The sequence below is a fragment of the Barbus barbus genome, assembly GCF_936440315.1.
Source record: "Barbus barbus genome assembly, chromosome: 15".
NCBI lineage: Eukaryota > Metazoa > Chordata > Actinopteri > Cypriniformes > Cyprinidae > Barbus > Barbus barbus.
This window is the reverse complement of record NC_136743.1, coordinates 22,916,059-22,936,429: the sequence shown is the minus strand read 5'-3', so window position 1 is coordinate 22,936,429 and position 20,371 is coordinate 22,916,059. Positions and strand designations below refer to the sequence as shown.

At 37.0% G+C, this 20,371-nt stretch overlaps 1 protein-coding gene across 1 annotated transcript; it reads left to right on the top strand.

Annotated features, from left to right (window-relative positions):
* Positions 1–49: 49 nt before the first annotated feature.
* LOC306881233 (protein wntless homolog) lies at positions 50–20,371 on the top strand. The gene is made up of 12 exons (XM_079435228.1): positions 50–279; positions 2,576–2,851; positions 10,196–10,320; positions 10,889–11,050; positions 11,401–11,537; positions 15,067–15,235; positions 15,426–15,523; positions 15,661–15,724; positions 16,002–16,145; positions 16,712–16,795; positions 16,885–17,038; positions 19,451–20,371. Exons 1-12 carry the CDS (start codon positions 174–176, stop codon positions 19,558–19,560), a joined length of 1,629 nt encoding a protein of 542 aa, XP_079291354.1. The 5' UTR covers positions 50–173; the 3' UTR covers positions 19,561–20,371.

Below are 20,371 nucleotides of genomic sequence, written 5' to 3'. Positions count from 1 at the left end.
TGTTCATTCCCTTTTCCCTGTAGTTCCCTAGGAAGAGCGCAACACAGACAGTCCAGCAGGGTTTGAGACGCAGCCTGTGTCGCGCTCTCAATCTCGGACAGCGCACTGGTCCACCTGGATGCCGTGACTTTCGTTTCTTTGCATTCAATCTTAACAACAGAGACACTTTGAAAATGGCTGGAGCAATTATTGAGAATATGAGCACCAAAAAGTTGGTGATTGTAGGAGTAATTCTCCTTTTATTCCAAGCGTTCTCCTTTATGGTCGGAGGACTGATTGGTGAGTACCTACTTTTACAAATCCGCCTAGATTTGATAGTTTACTACACAGTATGTTGCCATTCGTTCTGGTGTGCAACATTAGGTGAAAAAAAGAGTCTTCTTTGCGTTCTTGGACGGAGTGAAAAGTTGCGGAATGGCTTTGTTACAGTAGCTAGTGTCAAAGATGGGCGCTTATTTTCACCCCGTCGACTGGTGCAGTCTTTGTGCTGCTGCTTTCTGCGTTCCGCCTTTAAGTTTGAGAGCAGATCAGACAGACATTGATTTTTACTCGTTACTTCTGCGCCTTGATGTCTCTTGTTTGTCCCCGGTCCCGGAAAAATGCTATGAAAAACTAAACGGAAAAAGGCTTGTTTAAACCAACTTGAGGTTTTATTATAATATTTTGATGTCTTCCATATTTATTTAGTTTATTTTAAACAACTTTTAATTAATCTTCAAAGATAGTTCTTAATGTTTCCATTACACACTAATAAAATTCAGGGAAAACCTTAGAAGCCTACATTAAGAAATGTTATCGACAAACAAAAGACCAAGTTAGCAATGAAGTAGGCTATGTTGTATATTACAAACTTTATTTGCTAATTTCAGTCAATTAACTTGTACCAGTCTTGTATTCTGTTGTTAAATTCAGTCTTTCTACTTCTCATCAGCCAATAAAGGGTTAAACGAGGTGCATCTCTAGAACTTTTCTTTGATCTCACATCTGAACAGATTTTCCCGTTTTTACAGAGGCGATGAAAAATTCCCTTCTGTCTTAAGGCTTGAATATTTATTTCCAAGTAGCTTGTTTTATTTGGCACCACCTGGAAAGACTGTTTTGTCCTCCTCATCCACTTTTCCTCTTTGCCACCTCAGACTTCCTTCTGATTTTGATAGGAAGGGAATCATTTCTTGGGCCCCTGCAGAATGTGGGATGAATGGTGATAAATTAGCTTGCTTTGGCTATTCTTGCCTGCGATTGATTTAATGAAGCAGGATTCCTTTGTGTTTGTTTGGTGGCTGGTGGCAGCCAGGGTAATTGAGTAGAAAGGCGCGCTGCTTCCCCTGTTATTGGACATCTTAAACACGGCATGAGGTCCCTGGGCCGAAAGGCGACTATTATTTTGTGGTGGTATTTTGAGGAGAGTTTGTTCCTAGGATTGTGGGTCAATGAATAATTAAACTCAGAGAGGTTTAGTACAGCTAATTTTGTTTAGTATATTTCAAAGAAACAGGTTTGTACCAAGCAGATGTGAGCAGAGCAATTTAAAAGCCCACCCATTAGCTTTTCAGATATTATTAAAACAATTTAATTGTACTCTGTTATATTGAACGAAATACTGAAAAACACTCCTGGAATAGAGACTAAACCTGAACGGTGTCCTAAAGCTATAGGCTGTTTCACATTATCTTGCGCTTCCTGGTCATTTGCACGCTTTAGATGTCCTTGATGACCCAGGAAGGGTTCTATTGACTCATACTTAACAGACTACCGGGACCAGCCTTCTGAATGGTGGAGGAAGCCTGTTCATACTTTCTCATGCTAATGACCCCCTCTTAGTAAGGGTATGTCAGAGAGTCACTTTGTGAGTCTTGTATTCATGGTCTAGACATTTGTGTTTCATGTGTATATATGCCATTCAAAAGTTTGGGGTCAGTAAGGTGGTTTTTTATTTCTCTTTAAAAAAAAAAAAAAAATTATGCTCATTTATGCTCACCAAAATACACTAAAACAGTAATACTGCAAAATATTATTACAATTTAAAATAACTGTTTTCTGTTTATAAAGTAAAATGTAATTTCTTTCGGTGATGGTAAAGCTGAATTTTCAGCAGCCATTATCTTTAATGTCACTTTTTAATCAATTTAATGTGTTCTTGCAGGGAAGTATTTTACTGCTCCGTTTATCTGCATTTTTAGCTTTTTTTAAAGTATGAATTTCAATTTTTAAAACCAGCTGTTAACAATTTATGTAAGAATTTCTATAACTTTTTAAAATGTATAAAATATGTATAAAAATACATTTATTTTTTAAAGTAAAATTCTATGCTCTCTGATTAAAAAAAAAATCTATTTTTTGTAGTCCTATAAAATAAATATGAGAGATTTTGCTTATGTCCTGTCTATGGAGTTATGTGCAAAATATGTGAATCAATACGTTATTCTTTATTCCCAAGCTATTCTTACATTTACATTTATGCATTTAGCAGACGCTTTTATCCAAAGCGACTTGCATTGCATTCAAGTTACAGTTTTTACATTTTATCAGCTCTTTATCAGTATTCTTAAACCGATATTCAAATATATTTCTGTAGCTCCGAGCCCCACCACTGCCGTCCATTACCTGGCCACCAAGTGTGTGGACACTGTGAAGACCCATCATAAGGGCTCCAAGTGGTTCATGCCATGGGGCCCCGACCAATGCAGCAAGATCAGAGACTTTGATGAGGCCATGGCCAAGAGAATCGAGGCCAACAACATTGTGTTTGCAGTCCACATTCCACTGCCCAACAGAGAGATGAGTGCCTGGTTCCAGTTCATGTTGGTTATCCTCCAGTTTGACATTGCCTTCAAAATGCAAAACCAGATTGGTGAGTAAAAAAAAAAGTGTTATTGTATGTTTTTGAGGTTGTAATGTGCACCTCCTTGTAATGTGCACCCCCCCCCCCCCCCCCCCCCAAACATGACATCACTATATGGTTTATAAGCTTATATGAACATTGCTAGTGTCGAAAGTGTAGGTGGGGACACATGAACACCCAGAGGAATTTCCCATTCTATTCACTCAAAAGTAGATTGGATTTCTCACATGCTGTGAGAGGACTAACAATGATGGATGGCCTGTTTTCTCACTGTTGTGGTTGGAGCCTGAAGGACCTCAATGAGGATTAAGTCAGCATGCAGGTAGGGGGGGGACTGCTCAAGGCTTTAACACAGACAATTGGAGGATAATAAATAGGAATGTAGTCCTCCCATCTGGTTTGATTGCCATTTGAGAATTAAGAGACACAAATCAACAAATCAAATCTCCAATAATGTTTTATCTCATTATACGGTTACATTCCATCACCATTTTGTATTTAAATCGGGTTCCTTTTCACAGTTTTTCTTGATTTGTCAAGTTAATGTGTCTTTGTTTGAACCTGATGGGTTCCGGCCGTGTGGACCTGCATAGTACTGTTGCCATTTAAAATCATCTGGCCGTGGGAGGGTGGGGATCTGGAATGGCTCCAAGTCTGTCCTTTCAAAGACAGGATTAAGCGGATAACACTGGCCACTAATGAAGAGCCATTGTCGAGGTAGAGCAGTCTGGCAAAGTGATCGGAACGTCTGCTCCTTCTAGCAGCAGGAGCACCTTTGCTGGCTATTCAAGTCTTGAGAAATGTTGGAGGGGTTTTTTGGTTCCTTAACACATTGACTAGTGCTAGTGTGGAAGCTACCATGGTCTTGTTGTTATATACCCCACCCTGAAGCACGTGCTTGTGCATAAAGTAGGAAAAAAAAGAATGTTTTTTTTTTTTTTTTTTACCTGTTTGGCACAGCATTTTCAAGTGTCTTTACTGCAGATCTTTGCATTATTAAGACTTGAATAAACCATTTTTGTACAGTTCAGGATTTTGTAGCACAATCTGGAACATGCTCACCTAGAAGATCATCCTCAACCAGATGTTATGCGTTTACCGTAAGTCTTGTGTGATCTTCTGCCAGCAGTTTTTCTGTGTATTTTGATCTCCGAGCAAGACCTCACAGTGTCAACAGTCTTACTGATGAGGTCTTCTCAGGAATTCATTTGGCACTCAGCATTTCACAGTGAAAAAGTAACATATTGCACAGTGAGAGAGAGGTGTCTTCATGTTACTTCTTAATTACAGTTGGCACAGTGGCAGTGTTGGGGTAATGCATTACAAGTAACATGAGTTATATCAGATTACTTTAAGTAACTAGGAAAGTAATGCATTAATATTAAATACCTGATTTTTTTTTTTTTTTCAAGCAACACCAGTCAATTTCTTTTCCCATTTATTGACTGACAGCTCTCCTGTCCCCACGTTGAGAGAAATCGGGAGTAAGTGCAGAGGTGTTGTGTGTGTGTGTAAACATGATGTTTACTGTAGTCCTAGACTAAATGTGAACATTTACTCAGCTCAAAAAACTGATTCAGTATTTCTCAAAATGAATGAATACAGTGAAATGCAAACTCAGAATATAATGCAAACTTAAAATAATTACATATGTTAAATAACATTAATATAGCGTCTTTGCTGCTGACCTTAGATGATCCAATTCAACCATACTAATAAGCAAATATTACTTTAGATAAACATAACATTTGTGTTTCTTTTTTGTTAATTGCTAAAGAGTGTTTCTTCTCCTGCATGTTTTTATTCATGCAATCCACAATGGCAGTACAGCTGAAAGATGTGAATTTACATTTCTTTCAGCCTGAGGCTTATTCATTTCGCTTTTGGTGTGAAAGTGCTTTTACATATGCCCAAAATAGAACTTTTTATTTTAAAAATAAATAAATAAAAGCAAGCAAGCCCAGCAAAGATGAGAAAAAAAAGTAACAAAATGTAAAGTAACTCTTTTAGAGAGTAATGCAATATTGTTATGCATTACTTTTAAAAGTAACTTGCCCCAACACTTCACATTAGTGAATTGAAAGCAAATTTATAAACAGATTTTATGTTATCAAATCTCTCTTTTCTGGTTCATTTACCACTCAAAATGTAAAATAGTAATTTTGACACATTGCTTAAAAAGGTATTTAAACACAGATTTTTGATTGGTGCATTGTAAATAAGAGCACTATAAACGAATGCATATTTACAGTCTCTGATTTAAAAGTTAAATGTTTTTAATCATATGAAGTGAAATCATATAAAAAGAAAAATGATCTACCTAATTGTAATTTTGCTCAGTCATACATTTGGAATTATGGAAGTTTTTGATAAATTTACTTTTGGTGCATCCTTTCAATGAAATTTGTATTAAACTAGAGTTTAAGATACGATGCGCTACCGTTCAATGGAATCAGTAAGATGAAAAATGATAATACTTTTATTCAGCAAGGATGCATTAAATTGATCAAAAGAGACAGTAAAGACTTAAAATGTTGCAAAAAGATTTAGAAAAAATGTCAGTTTCCACATAATTATTAATAAGCACACCAGTTTTCAACATGGAAAATAATGATAAATGTTTTTTTGCGCATTAAATCAGCAAATTAATTTCTGAAGAATTATGTGACACTGAAGACTGGAGTAATGGCTGCTGAAAATTCCTCTTTGCCGTCCCAGCAATAAATTCAAATATTAAAATCTATTAAAACAAATTACATTAGAATATGGTTATTTTAAATTGAAGCAATATTTTGCAATATTACTATTTTTCTGGTCGATTAAATACAGCCTTGGTTAGCATAAGAGAATTAATTAAAACTTTTCAACAGTTATGTATATTGTGGCATAAACCCATCATAACCCTTGTCTAAATTCTTTAGATTACTCAACTTTTCCTCACTAGTAGTATATAATTTAGAAGTAAAACTATTTTTTTTACCTTGCTTGTTCTGGTTAAGGCAACCACATTAGTTTTAATACATTAAAGGGGGGATACAATGCTGTTTTATGCATTCAGAGTTGTTTACACTGTTAAAAGACTTGGATTCTCATGCTAAGCATGGACAAAGTTTCAAAAAACTATTTGGACGTATAACAGAGTATTTCTGTGCCAAAAATCTCACTTCCGGGCACGTACAAGTTTGAGTTTTTTTCGATCGTGGCTCTTGTTGACCTAAACGACGGTGGAACTCCTTATATGGGCATTTCTCCCGGAAAAACGCGCCCGTGCAGACATCGACCAGAGCGAGAGCGCGCCCATCAATGTGCTTCATTCGGCACCACTGCACGGGACTCGCTCAGTAAGGATGTCTCTAAAGAAGTGTGTTTTTGGTTGTGAGGGAAATATAACCTTGTTCAGCTTCCCAGAAGAACCCAGCGTTACGTGAACAGTGGATGCGGTTTGTTTTTCGGGGCAGAAATTGAGTTTCTCAAGTGTTTGTTGACGAACGTTTTATAAACAAGGCCCAGTTCGACGCTGGATTTGCACATCGTTTAATACTGAAAGATGAAGCAGTCCCAGCTATAAAAGATCCCGGTCATGATTCAGAATTGCAGATGCATCAAATGTCGGCATCAAATGTCTGCGTGTTGTTGGTGATCGGCGCAAGTGCTCGTCACAGCGCGCCGCATCCAGGAGCTCGGCTTTTTTCGGAGAGAATCGTAAAGCTCTCGCTCTCTTTTATAAATATGATAAAACTAAAGACTTTTTGGAGATATTAAGGATGCAGTACTACTCTATAGGTACTCAAGATTAACATGAGATTGGGTGAAACTGTGTGTGTTATGTCCCCTTTAAATAAATATCCAAATCAATCAGTACTTTATACTACATTGCTCCTCTCTCCACAGCACAGATTCTGTAGGCTTTGGCCAACCAACTTGGTGCCAGCACTGTTGGGTGACATCATCAGAATTGCATGTCACGGTGCCAAGTTTTGTTGTTTGTAATATTTTCTAAAACAAACTGTCATTTAAATATCTGAGGCTAGAAAATGCTGGCTAAACAGAAATATGCAAATTTGAATTGCAGTTCACATTCCTTTCCTTCCTTTCTGAAAATGTAAAATGGTGTAATTCTGCTCACAAGGCATTTACAGAATCCCTGTATATCTACATTTTCAGGCTACTGTAATAGATCACATTACCATCACCAGGATCACCAGTCCCTCTGTCTCATATTCAGTGGAGTGCCGTTGGTTCTCTCTTTCTTGTCTCTCTGGCCCAAGCAGCACAGTTTGGCCAGTCTCCAGCAATAACACAGCTGTTGAAATGGCTTAGTCGCTGGGGTGATGTGTGCTGCGCCCGGGCGGAATGTTTGTGTGTGCTAAGCTGACATTCAAAGCTCTTTGGCACAGCCGCTCGTAGGTGGGGGCCACTGCAGACACACTGGAGGAGAGAGGATTGGGCTAATAATGTCTGCCGCTCTCTCCCTCTCTGTTCCTCCTGCCCCTCCCCCCATAAAGCTCAGCCTTCCATGTGCAGGAATTCTCTTTAGTGCTCTCCAGCTTGTTTCATAACACAAGGATCTCTTTAGAGAAGTGAAGTGGAACTCCCAAGGCTGTGCAAAGCGATCTAAACCACCGGCCCCTTTCCCAGATACCGCCTGCTTTCCCAAAGCTCAGGAGTTTCACACCACATGACTCTGTAATACTTGGACAATCCCTCATGCAAAGTTTAACCTGTTTTTTGTGAGTCTATGTGAATTTGATCATTCATATGCACACACACACACACAATATCGTGAAAGTTCTTTTTTTTTTTTCCTGTAACTTATTTCAAAAAGTGAAACTTTCATTTATTTTAGATTCATTACATGTAAAAATATTACAGTAAAATATTTCAAAAGTTGTGTTTTAATTTTGATGATTAGAGCTTACAGCTCAAGAAAGTCAAAAATCCAGTATCTCAAAATATTAGAATATTTACATTTGGGTTTCAATAAATGACCATCCCTACAGTATAAATTCTGGGTATCTGTTGTTCTTTGAAACCACAATAATGGGGAAGACTGCTGACTTGGCAATGGCCCAGAAGACAATCATTGACGCCCTCCACAAAGAGGGTAAGTCACAGAGGGTCGTTACTGAAAGGTGTGGCTGTTCACAGAGTGCTGTATCAAAGCATATTAAATGCAAAGTTGACTGGAAGGAAGAAATTGGATAGGAAAAGGTGCACAAGCTAACAGGGATGACCGCAATCTTGAATACTGTCAAGCAAAGCTGAATCAAACACTTGGGAGAGCTTCACAGGAGTGGACTGAAGCTGGAGTCAGTACATCAAGAGTCACCATGCTCAGACGTCTTCAGGAAAAGGGCTACCAAGCCACTTCTGAAACAGAAACAATGTCAGAAGCATCTTACCTGGGCTAAGGAGAAAAATAACTGGACTGTTGCTCAGTGGTCCAAAGTCCTCTTTTCAGATAAAAGTAAATTTTGCATTTAATTTGGAAATCAAGGTCTGGAGTCTGGAAGAAGACTGAAGAGGCACAGATTACAAGCTGCTTGAAGTCCAGTGTAAAGTTTACGAAGTCAGAGATGATTTGATTTTGGGGTGCCATGACGTCTGCTGGTGTTGGTCCATTGCGTTTTATCAAGTCCAAAGTCAATGCAGCCATCTACCAGAAGTTTTTGGAGCACTTCTTTTTGTTGCCTTCTCACCAAGCTGTTTGCCTATTGTCCTGTAGCCCATCCCAGCCTTGTGCAGGTCTACAATTTTGTCCTTAGACAGCTCTTCAGTCTTGCCCATAGTGGAGAGGTTGGAGTCTGACTGATTGAGTGTGTGAACAGGTGTCTTTTATACAGGTAACGAGTTCAAACAGGTGCAATTAATACAGGTAATGAGTGGAGGATAGGAGGGCTTTCTTAAAGACAAACTAACAGGTCGGTGACAGCCAGAATTCTTGCTGGTTGGTAGGGGATCAAATACATATTTCATGCAATAAAATGGAAATTAATTATTCAAAAATCATACAATGTGATTTTCTGGATTTTTTTAAAATATTCCGTCTCTCGCGGTTGAGGTGTACCTACGATGAATATTACAGATCTCTCCATTCTTTGTAAGTGGGAAAACTTGAAAAATCGGCAGTGTATCAAATACTTATTTCCCCCACTGTGTGTGTGTGTGTATATGTGTATATATATATATATATATATATATATATATATATATATATATACACACACACACACTGTAATTGTAAACTAATGTTTCTGTACCAAATATTGAGTTCTATTTTTCTATTGTATCAAACACCTATATATATTGGTGAATAATTACTTTCCGATATATATATATATGCCTGCTGATGTGTTGAAACAGGTGTGTGTGAGATTATGATTGTCTCGAATAGGGTGTCCATAGATAAAATGACTCCTAGGTTACCTTGAGCTACTTTTAGCCACGCTGTGATGACAAAAGAGTTATTCATGAGAATACTATGGGATGTCATAAAGCTGTCATTTCACATGTCTGCATTTGGCCTTGTCCATAAAAGTCCAATATTGTTCTTCAGTCAGCAGGTGCTCATTTAATTTCCCAGATGACAAGGTTTTGAAGAGATAGTTCACTCAAAAATTACCTGCAATGATCATTTACTCACCCTCTTGTTGTTGCGTGTTATGCGACCCCCCCCCCCCCACCCCCCATAAAGCACAGAAGGTAAATTTTTTTTGGAGTGTTGTCAAAATCCAAATGCCAGAAAAATTGAATGGTGGTTAAAAAGTAAAGTGGTCAGTAGGTGCATTGTATTCTAAGACCTCTGTAGCATGATAACGTTATTTCCAAGATGCGCTGTTTCACAGATCTAATATTCTGATACACATGCAGTTTCTTCCCAACTGTTTTCTACATTCACAAACAAAATGCATTGCAGTCATTTCCCAAAATGTAATTTGTGTAATATAACAAAGTCTGTAAACAGGAATGAGCTCTATAAAAATAGCTTCGCATGGTACATGTAGCTGGCATCTTTGCTTGGATCGTGATCAATTCCAAATGGCTACAGTTATTTTTTTCAAGGCCACTTCAGACAGTAATAGATCAAAAACATTTTATGTACTTTTTCATTCATTCTTGTCTCATACTTAAAGAAAAAAAAAAAGGCTATCGGAATCAATGTGGTTGTTTAAAAAAAGACTGGAGATCAGAATCGTCAGTCAGTCGACAAATACGGTTATTTACAAAGATTTTAAAGAAGATAAGCAGTTAAGAAGAAAACAGCAGTTATTATAATGCAGCAACTGTTACTGGTTATAGTGCACTATCTTTCTAATATATCAGACTGAATTATGTGTGTTCTTTGGTGTGTAGACAATGGAGCATTGGTCACCATGGATGTTGGTCTGGCCTACAGAGACAGCACTCTGAGTGAGTGGACTGAGATGGCCCATTCTATAGAGCATCGCAAACTGAGCTGCAATTTCACTGCAACAAAGGTAAGCATGCAAGTTATTTCTGACCCATAACGAATCCAAAAACACCCCTTAATGATGGTGTTAAGGCCATTTTTCAAGGTAGGGCAGAGACTTCATAACCAGTCATAAGGGTAAATTTTTCAAAATTGGGATTTATACATCACCTGAAAGCTGAATAAATAAACTGTCCATTGATGTACGGTTTGTTAGATACAACTATTTGAAAATCTGGAATCTGAGGGTGCAAAAAATATTAATATTGAGAAAATCACCTTAAAAGTTGTCCAAATGAAGTTCTTAAATCAAATCAAAAATTAAGTTTTGATATATTTACGGTAGGAAATTTACAAAATCTTCATGGAACACAATCTTTACTTAATGTCCTAATAATTTTTGGCATACAATTATTTTGACCCATACAATGTATTTTTGGCTATTGTTACAAATATACCCCAGCGACTTGAGACTGGTTTTGTGGTCCAGGGTCACATATAGGGAACAAGTGCATTGTACCTTGAATAGCTCTGTATTCAGCTTTGTTTTCTTTTAAAATGTTCAAAACCTCACCAGAATCTCTTTTTCTTGTCAGACTTATGAGAACGAGGGGCGCTACTATGATTGTGACCTGTTGCCCTTTATGGAGGTTGGCAGTGTGGCCCATAAGTACTATCTTCTCAATATCCGACTACCTGTTAATGAACGCAAAAAAGTCAACATTGGGATTGGAGAAATCAAAGACATCCGTCTAGTGGTAAGTCTTCAGACAATACAGAATGTGTGCTGTGACTTTGATTAACTATAATCATAGGATGCTTGTTTACTCGGAGTAATACAAGCAGTTTTGTTTGAGCTTTGTTTGCATGGGAGGATTTTGGCCCAGTCTCGGCTTGTTATAATTGGCACACACTTCTGGACAGGGCAATGGTTATACAAATGTCAGTGGACTGAACATATCTGGATTGCATCACCTCTTAATCTTCCCTTCTGTTTGGCTTACTCCTCTTATTTGTCTCTCAGCAAACAACCATACCCATCAATTAAGTGCTCTTAATGTGGATCTTGTGATGTCACTGTAATTTCCCTCTCAATGTAACTTTCTAGAGCATTCATCAAAATGGGGGCTTCACCAAGGTTTGGTTTGCCATGAAGACGTTCCTTACTCCCAGCGTCCTCATTATCATGATCTGGTACTGGAGGAGAATCACCCAGATGACCAGGCCACCTGTTCTCCTGGAAAAGTAAGATTGTTATCTGTCACTTCTTTCAACTGGTCTGCTAGATCAAGGCCACAGCCACACAACAGCAATTTTACTGTATTTGAGTCCTTAATACGGTTACGTTCAGACTGTTTGGCTACTTATGGGATTGACAGCCCTATTCTATAACTGAACTCACATCAGTGAACTTTCATGACTCAGATCTGTATTTTAAGCAAAGCCCTGCTGTGCGAACAGAACAATACTGGACAACTACTTGTCACTTCTAGCATGGGTTTTCTTTTTTCGGTTCATAGTTTCTGTAACTTACAGAAAAGCAGATATGAGTAGTGTGTCATCTGAAATTTTAGATCCTGTCCTATCAATTTTGTGGTATGCATGCATCGCAAATGCTCCACTCTTTACTGAGGTATAAATCTGCCTTAAGATTTTTCAGAATAGATTTAGCCTCAATGGAACTTTTGTTGTGTCAAATGTGATAAGACAAATAGTTTTTGGATGCCACCTTATTTGATATTTACTTTAGTTGCTGTTGCTATGATTACAGATAGTAGTCACAAAGAGAATACGGGCTTGTCTTCAGTTGCACGTTTATACAGAGTATATGAGTATATGTAAGCTGTTGTGTGAATAGGACATTTTGAGAATCACATCTGTGTGTAAATGCAGTTGAAATTCCAACTGGCAGTGTGAATGTCACCCAAAAGGTAACATAGTCAGTTCTTTCTGGTTTTATTAGTTTACTGTTCAATAGAATGAAGAAAGGCAGGATAATTTAGATCCTTGCACTGTTTTGACCATAGGAAACATTATTGTAGTGACATTTTTTTGTAAGGGGGTTGCCAGGGTGTTGCTATTTGGCTGAAAGAAAAGCTTATAAGAAAGAGGGGTTATGAGTCCTCCCCCAAGTCTCTGAGCAATATTTCTAGACCAGAATATAGAGTCAGGACCCTCCTTCAGTTTATATCTCTGGGATATATGGGACAGTGTATGTCTGAACCATTTTAGATATCAACTATGTCTACAGCATGCAGAAAAGTTGCAATTCTGAGAAATAAGTAACAGTAATAGTGATGTTTGCCTTAGAAAAACACTAAAATCGACTTTGAAAACACTTTTAAATGTAATGAAGGAATCAGAATGGTGAAACGTTTTCATCTAAATTTTTTTTTACATTCAAGCATATCATAGACTCTTGTATGCAAAGCAACCTTAATTGCATTTAAGCTATGCATTTTATCAGTTCATTCGTTCATGTATTCCCTAAGAATCGAACCCAGGATCTTGTTGCTAGCATGGCGCTCAGCGGTTTGAGCTACAGGAATGTATCTAACAATCAATTTCTCTAGGCCTATACAAAATATATTGCATTGTGAACAGTTTGATATGACACTATTTCAGTCAGATGGCTAAGATCTGATATTAATGAAAATGTATATTTCCTGATGAAAAAGATTTCTTCAGGAAATATCAATTTCCGTTAATATTTCCTGAAGAAATCTTTTTCATAAGTTCATTTAATTTCATTTAAATTTTCATTTAGTTTCTTCTTTGCAAACTAAATACGTGCACCAACCATCCATCTCTCAAATGCACTGCCTTTGCACAGAGGTCCCAGAAGACAGGAAGCTCTCAAGCAGTTGTACTTTGCGCATCTTGCAGGAAGGCTAATACTTTTTTTATGTTGTAAAAGCTTTTGCATAGCATGCTTTTTTTACTGGAGTGTCAAGATGGGAACTGGAACCCTTTTTTACATTTCTGAGGGAGCTAAGAAATGTGACATGGGCTCCCACTGGCTTTCTTATTGGAATGATGCCAGAATGCTGCTTCATGCCAGTGGAACTGGCAAAGACGCTTTGAGTGTGTGAGTTACACGTCTCTAGGGAGCAGCTTATTTTAGTTGACGTCATGGATGTGCGCATGGATGATCTTGCATTCTTGCTATTCACAGCTAACTTTTTGTGCCCTTGTGTGTTTAAGAGCTCTTTCAAAAATATATAGGCCTAAATGCACTTCATACATACAGTGACTTACATTTCATGTAGTAATTAAAATTATAATGGTGAAATATCAGACAAAGTAAAAAAATTTTAGCTGCCGTTACTCCAGTCTTCAACATTTCTTAAGTGCTGCTTAATATTTTTGTGAAAACCTTGATATTTTGTTTCAGGATTCTTTAAATAAAAAGTGTCTATTTAATTTATCTTTACTGAAAGGAGTATTAATTTCTTCTTTTACATTAAAAAGCACCTGAAAAAATGCATCTAAAAACTTAAAAATAGTAACATCTATTATTGCTTTAAAGGGTTAATTCACCCAAAAATGAAAATTCTGTCATTAATTACTTGCCTTCATATTGTTTCAAACCCGTAAGACCTTCGTTCATCTTCAGAACACAATTTAAGATATTTTTTTATAAAATTTGAGAGCTCTCTGTCCCAGGTCCAGAAACATAGTAAGGACATTGGTAAAAGAGTCCATGTGACATTAGTGGTTCAACCGTAATTTTATGATTTTTAATTTTATTTGATAAAATTTTATCATTTTATCTGCCATTTTGGAGAGTATCCCAGAACGTAATCAACATAATCAGTGTTGTTTACGTTCGGCATGCACGCTCTTTCACTGAACATGATCAGCTTTGATTATGTTCAGCATGCGCGCACTTTCTACTAAACGTAAACAATGCTGATTACATTGATTATGTTCTGAGGTACTCTCCAAAATGGCGGAATACAGTAACTCGGGGAGAAGAATTGTTGAATAAATTGTTATTGTTTTTTTTTTGCGCACAAATAGTATTCTCGTAGCTTTTTAAAATTACGGTTGCGCTATTTTACTTGCTACGTTTCTGGACCTGGGAACATTGCAGTTGCATTGCTGTCTATGGAGGGTCAGAGAGCTCTCAAGAGTTGATCAAAAATATCTTAATTTGTGTTCCGAAGATGAATGAAGGTCTTATGGGTTTGGAACGACATGTGGGTGAGGAAATAATGACAGGATTTTAATTTTTGGGTGAATTTACCCTTTTACCTTTTTTTGAAAATGCTATAAAACCATATGAAGCCAATATGAATACAGTGAGATTTCTAAGAACTTGGTACATGTGTTCTAAACTAATGTTTTAAAAGATTTTTTTTTTCTTTCTTTATTGTGGACTGTCTTGTCATTTCATATTGCAATTTTACTCTTTGGTAGCTGAAATGCTGCATTGTTCACATTGCCAGTAAAAAATGCACCTTCGTACCCTCACCAGAGTTGAACTCATGGAACATTCCCGGCATTCCAACACAATATGGTCTCTTTCTGTCCTGATTGGGCAGGCTGGAATGTGATTCATGTGTTTGAAGTCACATTCTACACCCCATCTCAGTCTCACCAAATTAGCTTGTCCCAGCATGCTTGCGTTTGAACACTAGAAAAAATTTAAGCTGACCTGGAGCCAAATTTGTTTGACTTTGTCTTGGTTCTATCATACATTGGTTAAAAAAGTGATCTTTACTGGTATATTGATAATGATCATATCTCTGTACGCTTTGTGTTCTTTTAGGATTATCTTTGCTCTGGGAATCTCCATGACATTCATCAATATCCCAGTTGAATGGTTCTCAGTGGGTTTCAACTGGACCTGGATGCTGCTGTTTGGTGACATCCGTCAGGGCATCTTCTACGCAATGCTGCTTTCTTTCTGGATCATCTTCTGTGGAGAACATCTCATGGTAAGAGCCACTTTCCTGTTTGTCCAAAGAGTGGAATACCAAGGGAGCGTTTGGATTTGGTGCAGAACCACTTTGCAGTTTTTTGTTAGACTAAACTAACTTATAGTAAAACGAGCTACTGAATTGATTGCCATACTTACAATTTTATATAGTTTATTACTATAATGCATTTTTGTTTTTTTCCCTCAAGGACCAGACTGAGAGAAACCGTTTTTCTGTGTACTGGAAGCAGGTTGGACCCATTGTCTTTGGCTCCTTCTGCCTGTTCATTTTTGATATGTGTGAAAGGTGAGCCAATGCTGAACTACCCTCATTCTTGGCATGAAGTAACTCCACTTTAGTTTCCATTTAACTCTAGTTCTTTAGACCTTAGTACTGCTGGGTTCTTCTTAATAAAAAATGCATTGTATTTGTTTTCTTCATAGAGGAGTACAGCTGAAGAACCCCTTCTACAGTATCTGGGCATCAGATGTTGGGACAGAGCTTGCTGTATCCTTTTGACTGTGGGATGTTGGTACAGATGTTAATTAAAGGCCTTCAGAATGGCAACTGATGGTCAAATCCTTGCTCTGTTCATTCAAGCATGAAAATCATGCGTCGTCTTTGTGCAACATGTTCGGACCAAACATGTACTAAAGGCTTTAAGAGAAAATAATGATCCACACAAAAATATCTCAGCCATATTGTTGCTGATTTCTATACTTCTGTGGTATAGTGTAGTCATATGCTTTGTGTTAAGTTATTACTTTAACTGAGATTGGTGCAGATGGCCTTCATCATTGTAGCAGGAATCTGCGCATGTCTCTACTTCCTGTTCCTGTGCTTCATGGTGTTCCAAGTGTTCAGAAACATCAGTGGGAAAAGGTCATCCTTACCTGCTATGACAAAGGCTCGTCGACTGCACTATGAGGTAATGTGTAACCTAGATAATGTTAGCATTTGTATGACTAATGAGCTTTCGGAAAACCCCAAAGAAATTTGTACAAGTTTAGAAATTTGCTAAAAAGGTAGTTTATGATCCTATACCGACTGCTGATTTATTACGAATTCTAACGCCCCAAATGTTGCTGCTAGATATATTTAAATGCACTTTCATGGTTGGTAAGATTTGTTGGTTTGTGGTTCTTGTGTGTTCAGTCTTTTTTGTGTGCCAACTTGGTTTCAATTAAACTATTCGGACTCCATTTTACTATAATCTCCAATTTTTGTTAAAATGCAAATTGGTTGTTTGTCCATTTTTATTTATTAGTATTCTGACACTTGATTATTCTATTTAACAGTTTACTTTGATATTTTACTCAAATTGTGTTTGAATTGTCTATCTCAGGAGATCAAAGTTCCTGAGATTCTTACAGCCTTACAGTGCTCAAGAAACATTTGGTATTATCAGTGTTGAAAACGGTTGTGCTGCATAATATTTTTGTGGAAACCATGAAACACTTCAGTATTTCTTGAATATTTTTTTCTCTCATGTAGGGCCTCATCTTCCGCTTCAAGTTCCTGATGTTGGTCACATTAGCATGTGCTGCAATGACTGTCATCTTCTTCATCATTAGCCAGGTATGGATTAGTTATCAGCTAAGTCAGTTTCTTCATGATATGTCATCGTATATTGATTAATTTATATGGTTTTCGTTGTGTGTTAACAGGTGAATGAGGGACACTGGCACTGGGGTGGCTACACGGTTCAGGTGAACAGCGCCTTCTTCACTGGAATCTATGGCATGTGGAACCTCTATGTATTTGCCCTCATGTTTCTCTATGCACCGTCTCACAAGCGTTATGGGGATGAGCAATCAAGCGGTGAGACACTTGGACAGTAAAATTGTAAATAATTTGTATGACACCTGTAACTCTAACGGTAAAGCTTCTATGCAGACATGCTGCATATAATAGGTCATTATGCATTATAAGCCTTTATCAACCAACATCAAGGACGGTCCAGCTACAAGCACCTCACCAATCATCATGGAATGGACATTATGGACACTGATCACAATCCTTCAATTATTTTATTCTGTCAAATAAATTTTTGACTTGTACTAATCTGGCCTAATCTACAGTAGCATCAACATTTGATTCAGACTCTGTAGCCAGAGGTGACCCCCTGACTTCAATAGCTAGTAAAAGATATTCTATTTACAGTATGATTGTTGTAATAGACATTATTATTATTATCATTTGCATTTTTTACATGAATGACATATATTATATTATTGCATTTATATTATATTATCTTTTTTTTTTTCAGAGCTGGCCATTTGATGTGCTAGAATGGTTACTGCTAATGATCCAAAAAATAAGGCAATTTTTTTTTTTTGTCTGCCAGATAGCTGTAAATGCATACAAATTAACACTGTACAAGAATGTGCGAGTTCACATACAAGGACCTGTTGAACAGGTTTTATTCTGCTGTGCCCTATGGTGATATCAAGAGTTGTGTTCCTGATGCAAGCAGTGAATCACTAGACAGTTATTTGATTGACGGCTGTCTTCTAATCAATAGTTTATAAATAAATGGTCAAATTTGAGGTTTGGCACAGAATGTTGCATAAATGTTGAGCATTGTATTGTTAGCATTAGAGTTATTTGGTTTACAGACAAACTGAGACTACATTTTGAGGCACTCTCAAAACTGCTCAGTTTTTCCCATGAATCATGAGAAATTAATGTGTAAAACTCAAATGTTTTTTATTGTGCTGATTTGAAATGCACACGTTGTCTCAAAAAGATGTCTCAATAGTCAGACGGTGTTGTTTCATGTCTGCAGCACAAGATAAATCAGTACCTGCAGTACTGTAAGGACATTCACTTAGTACCATGTTACACATGGTGTCTCCTCGTATTTAGTTTGTTTTAAGACAAGCACATCTTGATGCCATGAAAGGGTGGGGCTTGTTTTTTTTTTTCTTCTTTTGGAGTATTATCAGTGTTGAAAACGTTTGTGCTGCATAATATTTTTGCCTCTGGCGGCAATCGTTGTCTCTAATCTAGGCCAGGCTTCCTACTTGGGCTGGTCTAATGAAAACCATCTTGATGTCATGCTTGAAACTTTATGGTTTTCAATCCCTGTATGGTGTTTATTGTTATATTAGAATAGGCATTCCAGAGATCTTCAAACATTACTTCAATGTTTCAGGCTTTGTTTTATGGGTTAATTTATTTTTTATTTTTTTAGTGCGTGATGCAAAGAGGTAACAAGTGTCAGTCTCAGCTCTGTCTAATAGACAAATTGGTAGTAAATTGTTTAAATTGTCAGTGGTCATATCCTTCCTAAATTCTCCTGTTATAATAATTTGAGTAAATTTATGAGCCGGAAATCTGTATGACTTTACAGTAATATTCAGTAATATTTACTTTTTATTTATAGATATCAATATTTTTTATTTAGCATGGATGCATTCAGTTGATCAAAAATTGCTGCTTCAACATTTATAATTTTACACAAAGATTTCTGTTATTCTAAATCTGCATATTAGAATGTTTTCTGAAGGTTTATGTGACACTGAATACTGGAATAATGGCTGCACAGCATTTTAAAATATCTTAAAATAAAAATAATATTACAAAATTGATTATATCATTTATATTGTTGTTTTCAGTGTATTTTTGATCAAATAAATGTGGCCTTGATGGGCATTAGAGACTTTAAAAAAGCATTAAAAAACTTACTGATGCCAAACTTTTAAACTTTTTTTTTTTAATAGCCAGTAATAATGGCATAGGTTAGAAATGGTTGTGACCAAAGTGCTTTCCCATTTTTACTGCTTTTTTTCCCCCTTCTCTCCTGTGGTGAAATGGACCCTACAGGCAGCAGTGGGTGTCTCTAATCTACGCCAGGCTTCCTACTTGGGCTGGTCTAATGAAAACCATCAATATCTTGATGTCATGCTTAAAACTTTCTTTATGGTTTTCTGTTCCCAAATGGTGTTTATTGTTATTGCACATATACACTATGGTCATTTGTTCTTGACCTGATTGCAAACATAGTGGATCTTAATTTAGTATTGAAAAATTATAGTGCATCACACATGTTTGTTCAGACTTGTGCTGTAAGACTTTTGTGGTATTTTTTTTGTTTATTCTGAATTCTTTATGAAGACGTTATCACCTTGAAATTTATGTTTCCTGTTGGTTCTACCCTGTTATAATGATGTTAGTGTAAGTATTGATCAGTCACTGATACATATCCCTCTGTTCTCATTTTCCATATAGCTGATCAAGCTGGAAACAGCGGTGAAGACATACAGTTGACCACCACCATCACACATGTGGACGGACCTACAGAGATCTACAAAATGACTGGCAAAGAAGCTCAAGAGTAGCCATCACCTTTCTTCAGGGTCCAACAAGAGTCTCAAAAGTTCAAACAATGTGCTTTTGCGTGTCATGTGTGGTGCCTGTCATTTCAAACACAGCCTCATAAATATTTAGTCCCTTTTTCATTTATTGGCTTAATCCGTTCCGCTGAGGTTCAGTCTAAAACATCCGCTTATGCCGAGCTGTAGAAAAACGGAGTTGCACACCATCTTGTGGGTGCTGGGAGAAATTATGAAGTGTATCTCGTATTGTGGATAGGCAAAGGCACTGGTGTTTGCAAGGACCAATACATTGGGGGGAAAGGTAAACAAGGTAATTTCTTTTAATTATGCAGAAGTTGTTTATGTATTATGTAGCTGAGGTCATTGTTTTCCCCTTTGATTTTGTAATTACAAATCAAGGAAGAAAAACTGTCAGCGTACTGTACAGTTACGTATGTTTTTTTTCTCTCCAGTTGATCCTCCCTCATATGACTTCCTTAAACACTCCCTACCAAAAGTAAACACACCCATTAAACCCATAACGCCAATGACCGAGTTCAAAGAAAGGTCTCCCAGAACAAGATGTGGATGTAAAGTGACGTACAGATTCATGTCATTGTGTTCTGTATGGCAAACACTGTTCATTATGTTACAATGTAGAGAGATATTTTTTATAAAGTGCTTATTTTCATCTGTTTGAAAGCATTAGTGGCTGTATTGTATCATTGTGTTGTAAAAAAATATATCTTTTTGAGATTTTCGATTGTATCACATGGAAATGTAGGTTTTTTTTTCATGCTTTTTATGCTAATTTAAATAAAAACATTTTAGATTT